Source organism: Plasmodium malariae, assembly GCF_900090045.1.
Source record: "Plasmodium malariae genome assembly, chromosome: 13".
Lineage (NCBI taxonomy): Eukaryota > Apicomplexa > Aconoidasida > Haemosporida > Plasmodiidae > Plasmodium > Plasmodium malariae.
In genome coordinates this window covers 1114897-1127918 of record NC_041787.1, presented here as the reverse complement: position 1 = coordinate 1127918, position 13022 = coordinate 1114897, and the positions used below count along the sequence as shown (strand labels likewise).

The 13022-nt window shown below is 26.5% G+C and overlaps 3 protein-coding genes across 3 annotated transcripts; 1 reads left to right on the top strand and 2 right to left on the bottom strand.

Annotated features, from left to right (window-relative positions):
• Positions 1 to 769: 769 nt before the first annotated feature.
• Positions 770 to 2401, top strand: PmUG01_13031000 (apicoplast ribosomal protein L15 precursor, putative; the record flags this gene model as incomplete). The annotated part of the gene is made up of 1 exon (XM_029007292.1): positions 770 to 2401. The coding sequence occupies one exon, from the start codon at positions 770 to 772 to the stop codon at positions 2399 to 2401; it is 1632 nt and encodes a 543-aa protein (XP_028863696.1).
• A 1022-nt stretch (positions 2402 to 3423) lies between these two features.
• Positions 3424 to 6042, bottom strand: PMUG01_13030900 (transcription factor with AP2 domain(s), putative; the record flags this gene model as incomplete). Its single annotated transcript, XM_029007291.1, has 1 exon — positions 3424 to 6042. The coding sequence occupies one exon, from the start codon at positions 6040 to 6042 to the stop codon at positions 3424 to 3426; it is 2619 nt and encodes an 872-aa protein (XP_028863695.1).
• Positions 6043 to 8936: 2894 nt separating this feature from the next.
• PmUG01_13030800 (CPW-WPC family protein, putative) lies at positions 8937 to 12941 on the bottom strand (the record flags this gene model as incomplete). The annotated part of the gene is made up of 16 exons (XM_029007290.1): positions 8937 to 9013; positions 9181 to 9234; positions 9390 to 9492; positions 9728 to 9789; positions 10039 to 10104; positions 10239 to 10347; positions 10560 to 10628; positions 10769 to 10854; positions 11002 to 11017; positions 11453 to 11491; positions 11655 to 11746; positions 11899 to 11999; positions 12136 to 12268; positions 12397 to 12413; positions 12665 to 12707; positions 12890 to 12941. 16 exons carry the CDS (start codon positions 12939 to 12941, stop codon positions 8937 to 8939), a joined length of 1119 nt encoding a protein of 372 aa, XP_028863694.1.
• Between the last annotated feature and the right edge of the window lie 81 nt (positions 12942 to 13022).

The window sequence follows — 13022 nt, the reverse complement described above, 5'->3', positions numbered from 1 at the left end:
CAAATGGATTTGAAGAAAACCACTTATTGCAGTTTAATCCACTAACTAATGAGCTGCACGATAAGTATTATGCGTAAGTGCACGTATGTATGTGTATATATATATGTATGTATATATGTATGTATATATATATGTATGTGTATATATATGTATGTATATATATATGTATGTGTATATATATGTATGTATATATATATGTATGTATATATGTATGTATATATATATGTATGTATATATAAGTGAATTTGTTTTTATGTACACGTATACACATGGAGTGTTTATTATTGGGGCAGGTTAAATAGGTATATTTGTATATAAGCAAAAGCTCGTTCGCGCAAGGACAAAATTGTTCGTGTTTAGGTTAGGGAAGCATACCTTAAAAATGTGCGTATACTCATGTACATAAGAAGTATGCGTATATTATATAGCGATAAGACTCAACACACAATGCGACTACAAAAAGGAGAGAGAAGAAGAAAAACTAAGTTATTTAATGCGAAAGGAAAATTACAATGATATTACTAAAATGATATTACTAAAATGATATTACTAAAATGATATTACTAAAATGATATTAATAAAACGATATTAATAAAACGATATTAATAAAATGATATTAATAAAATGATATTAATAAAATGATATTAATAAAATGATATTAATAAAATGATATTAATAAAATGATATTACTAAAATGTTATTAATAAAACGATATTAATAAAATGATATTAATAAAATGAGACGCATATTACTGTTATTATTGTGTGCTATGTTTATAAAGGGCTATGTAATAAATGAAAACAAAGGAAAATATTTCAACTTGATGGGTAGGAATGTAATGAAAGAAAAGCATAAGAAGACGCTTACAAAAGATAAGAAGAACGTAGTACATATATTTAAAGAGGAGGAAGTAGAAGAAAAATACAACACCATAGATACAATCAACAGTTTGTTAGGTAAAGTAAAAAGACAATTTAACATAAATTTCGATTTAGAAGAAGAAAAATTGGCAAGAGAGAGAAGGAAAAGAGAGCGTAACTGGGATCAGAACAGCAGGGGAAGCAGTAATGACAGTAGTGGAGATGGTAGCAATGGCAATGGTAGAAACGAGAGGAAAGAACTGGAGAGTATTTTTGGGAGCATGCTTGACGGAAGCTTCAAGATAGGTCGAGCCAATACCATGTTTAAAGAATTAAAAGAAGAAAAAAAATTGGTAGATAGAAAATACAAAGCATTAATAAATAGAAAATTAAAATTAAGAAAAAATCAGTTTAAAAAGTTAGAGGAAGATTTAAAGAATGGCACATTTAAATCCTCATATAATGATGAACAGAGAAACTTTTTACAAAAAGTTTTGAAGGAAATGGAGGAAGCAATAGATCCTATAATGAAAGAAATAGAAAAAATAGAAAAAAATCAACATTTAATATATGATGAAAAAAATGAGCTTTTAGTAAAACTGAGAGAAAATATTAATGAAAAAATTAATGAAATAAATTTAAAATATCAAGAAGAAGCTATTAAATTAGGAATAAAAAAAATTATGGATGCACATTATGAACAAACCAAAACACCCTTAGTTTGGGATTTGACACAAATGGATTGGCCTAAGGCTGTTTATCCATTAATAGATAATATGAAACTAAAAGCTGATATATATTGGAAATCAACAGTAGTTGGTGGAAATAGAGAAGAAAATGAATATTTCATTACTCCATTTAATATTCCAGGTCTAGGAGAGAAAAAAAAAAAAAGAAAAGGAAGAGGTGTAGGTAGTAAAAGAGGAGGATCATCAGGAAGAGGAATGAAAGGACAGAAAAGTAGAAGTGGTGGTTCTATACCCATTGGTTTTGAAGGAGGACAAACACCATTATATAGAAAATTACCAAAATTTGTTTCTGCTCCACTTGGACCTGGTCATAGATTTAACAGATATGAATATGAATTAATTCCACTAAATTTAATTAATTTAGCTTATACAAGAAGTGGGGAAAAAAAGCATCTTGAAATTGATTGGAATGTAATAGACAAACTAGGGTTAAAAATAGGAAAGTATAAAAGAAAGCATCCAATAAAAGTTGTTGGCTGTAATTTAAAAAAATTTAAAATGAAACATGGTTTTGATTTCAAATATTATGCAAAAGATGTTTTGGTGAAAGCTCATGCATATACCGTTAAGGCTGCTAGAGAAATTATAAAACAGGGAGGAAGATGTTTATTGTTAAAAAAGAATACGCATGATATAGTCTATTCAGAATATAATCCAGATGATGAAAATTTTAACAGAATTCCTAGAAGAATTGTTTTTTCAGGAAAACCGTCCAAATATGAAAGAAAATTATATTGGCTGAAAAATGTGAAAAATGTGAAAAAGAACATAGACCAGGATAAAAACGGCTGATGAGCAAAACTGGGAAAGAATGTGCAAAAATTGAACAAAAATAATGAACGCTTCCTATTTTTATTTTGCACTGTTTTGTTTTATTATGTTGTACAGTATTACGTTGTACAGTATTACGTTGTATTATATTCTGTTTTGTTACGTTTCATTTATTTTTATTTTTTATTTTTTTAATTGTTCAATAAACCGGTCGTATGAACGGTTCATAAATTTTTATAAATTGAGGTTCTAGGTAGCTAAAATGTTAAGAAAAAACAAATTAGGAAAAAATATTGCACACAGAAGTATGAGGATGCGCAGGAAACGTTGAGTATTTCAGAATTATACCAAGTATTACATCTTGTATAAATACCATATAAATTTAAGTATACACACAAATACATGCACGTGTAGCTACATACACATAAATACACTAGCGCTGATAAGCAAGCACAAAAAAATAATGAAGTGGAAATGTAATGAAAAGCAAATTAAGGGGAAGAAAATTAATGGAGCAGCAAAATGATGGAGTAGCAAAATGATGAAGCAGCAAAATGATGGAGTAGCAAAATGATGAAGCAGCAAAATGATGGAGTAGCAAAATGATGGAGTAGCAAAATGATGGAGTAGCAAAATGGTGGAGTAGCAAAATGATGGAGTAGAAAAATGGTGGAGTAGCAAAATAACGAATTAGGGCTTATTTCGAAATGTACGAAATATATCCCTTTTTGTTCTTTTTGTTTTTTTAATACATATGTATATGTTCTCCAAATGGTTTTTATTTAATTTCAATTTTCTCTTTTTCTTTCATTTTTTTAATATACTGAAAAAACGTACGTACCAATATATATATATATATAAACACATTTATATATATATGTATGTTTTTTTTTTTGAAGTTGTAAACTTTTTGCTTTTTTTTTTTTTTTTTTTTTTTTTTTTTTTTGAGTATTAAATAAATATGATGCGTACTGCATATGTGCACACACATTATGCTTATAGCATATATATTATAAAATTTTTTTTACACCATTTAAAACACCTTAATTTTTTTTTTCCTTCTGAAAATTAAATAATAGAATATGAAATGCAATTAACGCATTACAAAAAACCTTTTGTATCTTTTGATCCATTTGGCTCGGTAAAATATTGTTAGATACACAAGTATCAAACAAATGTACATATGTTATTAAAAAATTTTCATTAAATGTAGAATTCACATAATTCATGTGATTATCAATAATTTCCAAAATATTCAAAAATTGCTTATCGAAATGTGGTATGCATTTATATTTCAAATCATTTAGGAGTAAATTAGTTGCATTTTTAAAAATACTTAAAGTATCAGATTGTAATGAGTCCTTTACATTTAATTCTGTACAATATTTCTTTTTTTCTTTTTTTTTATTCCATGTATTACTATCACATGAGTTACTACAACTGAGGTTTTCCTTTGGTGAATCTTTCTTCAAGTGAGCTGTTTTTTTTGAACTATTATTTAAACTTTTCCCACAATTATATACAATTTTTTCACTGGACCTGTAACCTTCCCTATTAAGCGGTGCACTATGCTTGTCACTTGTGCAGTCACCATTTTCGCTGTTACTGTTATTGTCATCTTTGTTGTTATATCTATTATTACTGTTCGTATTACTGTTCGTATTACTGTTCGTATTACTGTTCGTACTGCTGTGCGTATTGCTGTGCGTATTGCTGTGCGTATTGCTGTGCGTATTGCTGTTCTTATTACAATCACTACCATAGTCACAAACTTCCTTTTGAGGTAGATCGTTAACCAGAAATGAGATATTTTCTCTATCATTTTCAAGATCCTGTTTGCACTCTTTATTTTCATCTACATCCCCATTTTTAGCTAAAGAATGGTCAGAATTATAAGTTTTTATCTTTTTTGTATGTTGGGAATTACTATTTATACATGCATTGTTACTATTTGTGTTTATTTTTTTTTTTGATGCTTTTTTCTTAGATGGCCATATTTCTTCATCATGAGAATTATTTTTTGATTGTTTTATATTAATTTTTAATATATCTATTTTATTATTATATATATTATTTTTCGAAATTGGTTTATTGTGTTGTAGCATATAACTTAAAATTTTATCACATGGGAATTTCATCATACTTGTTTCATTATTTTCTATATTGCAATTTTGTAATTTTTTACAAATATAATTTTTATTATAAACAGTGCATGTGTCTTCCTTTGTGCAGCAAAATTGGCTATTTATATTATTATTACTGTTCTTTTTTGCACGCTCATCATTATTACTACTACTACTGCTATTATTATAACTATTCGGATGAACCGTCGTATTATAAATGCTAGTTGTGTTAATATTAATGCCATTTGAACCACAACTATACTTGTTGATGATCCGATACCTACTTTCCTTTGACATACGACTATTTTCTTTATTAAGAGGAGCGTTATTATTATCATTACTATCATTACTATCATTACTATCATTACTATCATTATTATTATCATCATTAATATCATTATTATTATCATCATTAATATCATTATTATTATCATCATTAATATCATTATTATTATCATCATTAATATCATTAATATTGCCATCATTAATATCATTATTATTATCATCATTAATATCATTAATATTGCCATCATTCATATCATTAATATTGTTACCATTATTGTGATCATTATTATCATTTTCTATGTAATTTTCATTTGTGTGCAATATTTCTCCTGAACAGTTCAGGATATCCCTTTTCCCCTCGAATGTATTCCTATTATTTTTTGTGATAAGAACACTTACCATATTATTTTCTTTGGAAATATTTCCTTTTGTGCAAATATTTAATTCTTCTATACAGCAGTTTAATTCTTTTGAAATATTGTTCAAACCGAGTTTGCTCATTTTGTATGTATCATTGGTATTGTTTTTCTTTAATGTTCCATTTTCAACATTTTTGTTACATTGATTTTGCGCATGTTCTTCTTTTTTACCTGCACATGTAATATTAATTTTCATTTTTGTGATTTCCCCATTTTCTGCTTCATTATCAAAACTGTCGTAATTTTCTATTTGGTAATTTTCACTTTTTGCAGAATTAATAACTGATTGATTACTCTTTTTCATATTCTTCGTTTGACTACTTTTCTTCTCATTTTTCACTTTTTTATTAATATTGTTATTACCATCTTTTTTAACTTTGATTTCTTTTATTTTACAATTTTTCGCTCTACATTTCTTTTTTAAGTTTATAGTTGGGTCATGATTCATTTCTAAAAATTCATTATTTAAATTCCACTTCAGAGGTTTATTAAAATCTTCATTTATACTATTATATATATAATTAATTTCTTTTGTCTTAATTGTTTTTATAGCTAACTTCCTTGCTTCATGAAAACCAAATTTCTGAACAGAATAATATTTTCTTGCAGATTTAGTTCCTTCTGACCATCTAGCTTCCCAGCTATTTTTATGTAAATCGTACCAAACACCTGATACCCTAGGTAGACATTTTGCTAAATTTCTTAAGTCTTGAGAACAAATGCTTTCTTCGTTCTTCTTTACACCATTTTTAAAACATTTTTTTACAAAGGAAACATAATTTTGCAAATCTAACTCCTTAAGTAGTTCATCAAAATTTTCAAAATGGTTATTCATTTTTTGATTTGTGGAAGGAAAGAAAAAAAAAAAAAATAAATATCCACTATTCTTGTGCAGGAGAAAGCAAAAAAAAAAAAAAAAAAAATATATATATATATATATATATATATATAAATACAGTATAATATGATGTAAAATGATATGACGTTATTTAATATTGTATGACGTGATTTGATATAATATGATATCACGTGATATCGCGCTAAATGCAATTTCTTTCAGCTATATGAAGAAAAATTTTTGTAAACAAAAAAAAAAAAAATAAAAGATAAAATAGCAGCATAACTTGTGCAAACAAAAGTAATAGTCTTTTCGTAAAATATGTGAAAATGTTAAAAAACCCAAAAAATTAGGGTATACACCTTTGCGCTACAATTAAAAAAAGTACATGTGAGCGCATTTGTTTCATTCACGATTTGAATGTTATGTCTGCAATAAAACATTTTACAGGTTATATACTGTTAAAAAACAATATATATACATATGTACGCACAGGTATATATATATATATATTCATGCATATATATAATCATGCATATATATAATCATGCATATATATAATCATGCATATATATAATCATGCATATATATAATCATGCATATATATAATCATGCATATACACAATCATGCATATATATATAAACAGTTTTTGCTTTATTATTTTCCATAATTTTTTTTTCCAATTTCTCCCTTGAAAAGTTGGTAGAAATTCTTAAAATAATATATATTGTATCCTTGCACACTATTACAAAACGAATTGAGAATTATATTGTTCTAAATTCAGTTATTTACATAGTACGTGGAAATTCTTTCCATTTTTTATTCCTATTTATAAATCGATGTGAAAAATGAATAACGAATGAAATGTACTTTGGGATTAGGAAAGAAAAAAAAAATGCAAAATACAAAATGAAAAGCAAAAAACGAAAAACAAAAATCAAAGAGCAAAAAATATTTCAAAAAATATATCATATGTACTAAAGAATTAAGACATACAAAAAAAAGGTGTACTATTTTTATATCCATGATCAAATTATATATATCAGTAGACCGGATTGTAAGGGCAATTCGTAGAAATGAATAAATGCTGCTCACTATCATTTTATCTGTTATTTTAAAAAATAAAAGAGCGTTTCAGCTCTACAGTATTAATTCTATTCATCTATGCGCCTATTTCCATAGGCATTTATTCATTCGCTTATTCGGCCTTTTACCCTTTTTATTATTTTTCCTTTTTCTTTTTTTTTCTTCTTTTTTTGCTGATAGTATTTTATGTATTGTTCATTTTCTCGAGCAATCTTGTAATTTTCCACGTATGTATGAATATATATATATATATATATATATATATATATATATGCACATGTGAGCTATTCTATATTGCGCATGTAGTGGTATATTTTACTAGAGCATGTGCATATACATTTTTTTACGTCTCCAAATTTTTATTACATGTATGATGCACATATAAGCAAATTAACGACAATTAAAAAAAAAATTTTAACGATTAAAAAAAGTTCTACATATTTTTTATGTTATGCTTTCAAAGTTTCCTTTTTTTTCTTTTTTTTTTCCTATTTTTTATTTCTTAAAAATGATCATAATAATTTTATGGATACTAGTGAAGAAAATTAAGACGAACAAAAATAAAAAAAAAATATAATAAAAAAAAATAAATAAAAACAAAATAACAATAAAATAAAAATAATATAAAATAAAAATAATATAAAATAAAAATAATTTAAAATAAAAATAAAATAACGAAACGTTGCACATAATCATATATAAAATTATATTTATTAAACTTAATTATATATTCTGAACGGTTCATAAAAAATTTGAAAGATTATAGAAATAACTGCAAAAGCAAATTTACTTTAGCATCAGAGTTTTATCTTGGTAATACTTACTATTTTAACAGGCATTCCCTTCGGATTATATCGAGTTTTTCACACTGCTTTGTGCGAATATATATATACATGTATGTCTACTTACATATGCAGGAACATACACTCATGTATGTGTATATGAGCATATGGGCTTATAAATATATTAGTTTATATGCTTACATTTATATAAGTGTTTGTCTTATTGTCCTTTTATTAAAAACATTTTCCAAAGTGAGATTAGCTAAAATTTATGCTACAATATATGTTAACTTCTTTTTGTTAGTATATAAGCCAATATATTTATCCTTCTTGCTATATATAATCCCTAATCATATATTAAAAAGACTACTGTGTGCGTTTTCTTAAATACATGTTTCCTTTTTCGCCTGAACACATCAGGTGAAAATGTATCAAATAAGTTAAAAATTACCACGAAAAAAAAAAAAAAAATGTACACTTAATAAAGTTATTTTTTCCCCTCTTTAATGAATATAAATTTTTTTTTTTCTTTCTTTTTTTTTTTTGCACAATATGAGAAATTTAATAAATAACATCTTTTAAGTAAAGGCTAAATTATGTTTCAAATTTTACATAAAAAAAATAGTATTGCTCATTCATCATTTTGATGAACGGTAAATATATTTTAGGGAGTGTGTTCTGTGCACTTATATGTGGTTAACACAGGTAAATGGAGTAACTGGAATAAATTAATTAAATAGAAAGACAAAATAAAACAAAAAAACAATAATGCCAAAATGAAAAAAGAAAATAAAAGAAATCCATGTATAAATTGTGACATTTGCCAAGGATTATTCAAAAAGTTGTACACCGGGGGATTATGAATACATATTTACATATATACATTTATTTATTATTTATATGTATCATTTTGGGAACAGTAATAAAAAGTAAAAATATTCTTTTATTCTGTTATCTGTGTCCTCCTTGCTCTATTTTGTTCTTTTTTTTTTCTTTTTTGTTCTGTTTTATCTTATTCCATTTTATTCAGCATTTCCCGAAACAACTTCGCCTGTAATTGGCTCTACTGCTCCAAATTTATATTTTCCTTTTCTTAAAGCTAGTATATGTTCATATATTAATTAAAAATAAAAAGAAGATACATTATTATTTAAACAGAACATGAGTTAAAAAAAAAAAATAAAATAAAATAAAATAATTTCATATAAATTCAGATCAGTTCAATTTATTTTTAAGGACATAATGCTTGAAATTTTGTTTTCGTACTTGAACTTTTTGGAAAATTTTTTGATATGCTCTTTTTAAACAGGGGCCATTCAACTAAAAAAGGAAAAACAGTAAAAAAATAGTGAAAATACAGAAAAAAAAAAAAACAAACAGATAAAAATAAAATAAAAGGAATAAAATGAATATCGTGCACATTCGTAATAAGGATCTTCTAAAGATTTTATTTAAAAAAAAAGAAAAAGTTTAACTGTTGCATTCTTCTGCGTATGCTTTCTTTGTTTCTTTCCTGAACGATTCAAATAATTTTTTTTTTGAACATGGGCCCATATAATTCTGAGGGGCAACGCAATACTAAGAAAATGAGAATAAAAAAAAAAAAAAAAAAATTTGTGTATTATGAACGAATTGTAATTTAAAACATTATAAGGAATTTGGAAATATAACAGAATTAAAGAAAATGTGAAATAACACGTAACATCATTTTTGCAGTCTTAAAATTACAAAGGTTGCGATCAAAAAAATTTTTTTTTATTATGTAGACCATATATATGTGGGCTTATGTGTGGGTATTTGTTTTCTCTATTACCTTTTGACTCTGTGTCCAATTTTCCGGACAAAGCTCCTCGTAATTAATTAAATTAGAAGTTTCTATAAATAAAATATGTTAACAATTATATATATCAAAAAAATACAAAAAAAAGAAGATAACCATTCTAAGCAGAAAGAAGAAAAAAAATTAGCTGTGGAAATGGATACATGCTAAAGTGAATTATAGCATGTATTCGTAGAGTATTTGCTACGTTTTGTCAATTTGATGAATTTTCAGCGAAATTTCAGAGAATTTTTCTAGCTAATTATTAGTGCAAATTTATGAATTTACGAATTATCTCCTCTTACCTTCAGCACAAGGCCACTGCACGTCGCACTCATACGCTATGCTTTCCTTTGAATCTATATTAAGGCCTTAGAAAAGAAATTGCACACGTTGCGCGGGGTTGTATATGTGCACTCACAATATAAATAATTACACACGCATACATATATATATACTTGTAAACATAATGACCCCCTGACACACCTTTAATGTGCAAAGCTACCAGTAAAATTGGAGTGTTCGTCACATGGTCCTGAGTAATTATCAGGCGGCAAGCAACTGATGGGGTTTCCCGATTCGTCCGATTTCAGAATCCAATTTTTTGGACAAGGCTACCAAAAATGCACACACAAAAAGAGATACACGTACGTGCATATATATATATAGATATATATATATGTATGTATATATATAGATAGAGATTTATATAGATATGTGCATGCACACATGTATACGCATGTTTATACGTGCGTATATTTTTTTATCGAAAGAAATATGGGCCCAAGTGGTCATTGAAGCCCTTTTTCCTATTATATATGATTACGTCCTGGTTATCTATTTTGCATTCCTTCAAACAGGGAAAATCTAATTTGCATAATTTTTCAAAGGACTCCTAAATGTAATGAGCAGTATAGGAGAATAAAAAAAAAATTTTAATCATTTTTTATCGAATCAAACAAATAAATGAATATATATACACATACTTATACATATGTGCATGTGGCAGCATGCCCTCCCCTGATTGTAATTTACTTTCATATCCTTATCAAGCGTATGTAGAGACGCTCTCGGCAAACAAGGCCCAGAATATTTTATGGGGGCAGAACAAGTCCCATCGCCTGATTTGGGCAGGTAAATCAAACGAGAAATAAAAAAGAAAAGGAAAAAATGAGAAAGACATAGAAGAAGGAAAAGAAAAGACGAAAGAAAAAAGAAAAATTCAACTACTTATGCATTTAGTTAAATAACATTTTAACAGAAGTTACTATTTTTAGTCCACTCCTAAAAAAGAAAAAAAAAAAATACATAAATTAGACAAATTAGATAAATTAGACAAATTAGATAAATTAGATAAATTAGATAAATTAGACAAATTAGATAAATTAGACAAATTAGATAAATTAGACAAATTAGATAAATTAGACAAATTAGATAAATTAGATAAATAATATAAATTAGATAAATTAGATAAATTAGATAAATTAGATAAATTATATAAATTAGATAAATTAGATAAATTAGATAAATTAGATAAATTAGATAAATTAGACAAATTAGATAAATTAGACAAATTAGATAAATTAAACAAATTTGATAAATTAAACAAATTTGATACATAATAAAAGAGTGTTAACAACATATGCATAAATTAGAATTTAAAAAATTTTCGTTGTTGCACTGGGGTTTGTTTAATTATTATTTTTCGTTTAATAATACTTGGGGGCAAAGCTTGGAATAATCCTTTTTGCATTTTTCCTTGAAAGTAGGTATGCATAAATAAACATGAGTCCAGGAGAACATCTCGCGTATGTGCGCAGGTATGTGGGTGTGTATGTACGTATGAGCGTATGCTGGTGTATGTATGTGTGTGGATACATATGCATATTTTTTATGTAGCTGATAGTGCTCTTGGTATAACTTTGCATGGCCAGTCGGTTGCACACTTGTTGCTCCATATTTCTTTTTGCTCATCGGTCATGTTTGAAAAGTCGTGAGAAAGTAAACATGTTCCTGTTATTTTGCCATAGTAGTGTGTACACATATATATGTCTGTATATACATATATATATATATATATATATATATATATATATATATATACATAACAGTATGTAGTATAAATTTTTCATTATTCATTTTCCTATTTTTTTTTTTTTTTTCACCTTCATACGTTGCAAGTGGGCGGCAGTTCGTATCATCCTCTGGTACCCAGTTGTTGGGACACTGATGAGAATAATTTTTTTTACATTGAACTAAAGAAGGCCTTTTAAGAATAATAAAGGAAAAACATAGTAAAATTGGAACAAAGTAATCTAGATTCTATGTTAAGGTGGACCATATTAACTGCATCTTTATGTATCTGCATGTATCCGCATGTATGTATATTATGTGCATATAACCAAAAAATATTGCACTGCTCTTCCAGCAATTTTTTTTTTTTTGTTTCATGTTCTATTTGCAGAAAGCGAGGACAGGGTCCTCTATATGATGGGGGAGATACGCATTCGTCTGATATGCTCGATTTTGACCATCCTTTATTTAAAAAAAAAAAAAAAGCGCAAATGTGAGTAAAACGTACGTAGAGATGTAAAGTTAAACAAAGTGATCATATAAATTTGGAGCTTTTTCCTCCTTGGTTAATTCACTTGTTTTTGTGATACCTTCTGCACAGTTATGTCTTCGTCAAAAAAAAAAAAAAAAAAAAAAAAAAAAAATTATTTTTTGTTCTTTTGTTTTGAGGTAAAGAACTAAATGCACACTTATACTTACACTTACGTGTATGTGCATGTACATGAACATGTGTATGAATATGCCTATGTGCATATGCTTAAGCGCACGAATATGTAAACCCACAGTCTTATCGGATACCACACTGTTTACACATATTTACGTATATGCAAGGAAATATAAGAAATGCAAATTTTATACGAATAATCCCTATGACAAATTGCTCTATTATGAGTAGTAAGAGCTGAAACGGAAATAAAAGTGTTGCTTCGTATTTTTTTAATAACAATATGTTTATTTAATTAATGATGTTTTGCGTGTATACATGGGTATACATGTGTGTACATCTGCATGTTTGTATGCATAAGGGAAAAAAAAAAAAAAAAAAAAAGAGTTATACTTCATCCTTTTTTTTTTAGAAAAAACCTTTCATAATTGCAGACAGAGAAAAAAGAAGAAAAAAAAGAATGTGGAACATGTTTTTGTAGAAAGAGACTAACGTTTTTAGGGCAAAAAAAAAAAAAAAAAAAAAATATATATATATATATATATATATATG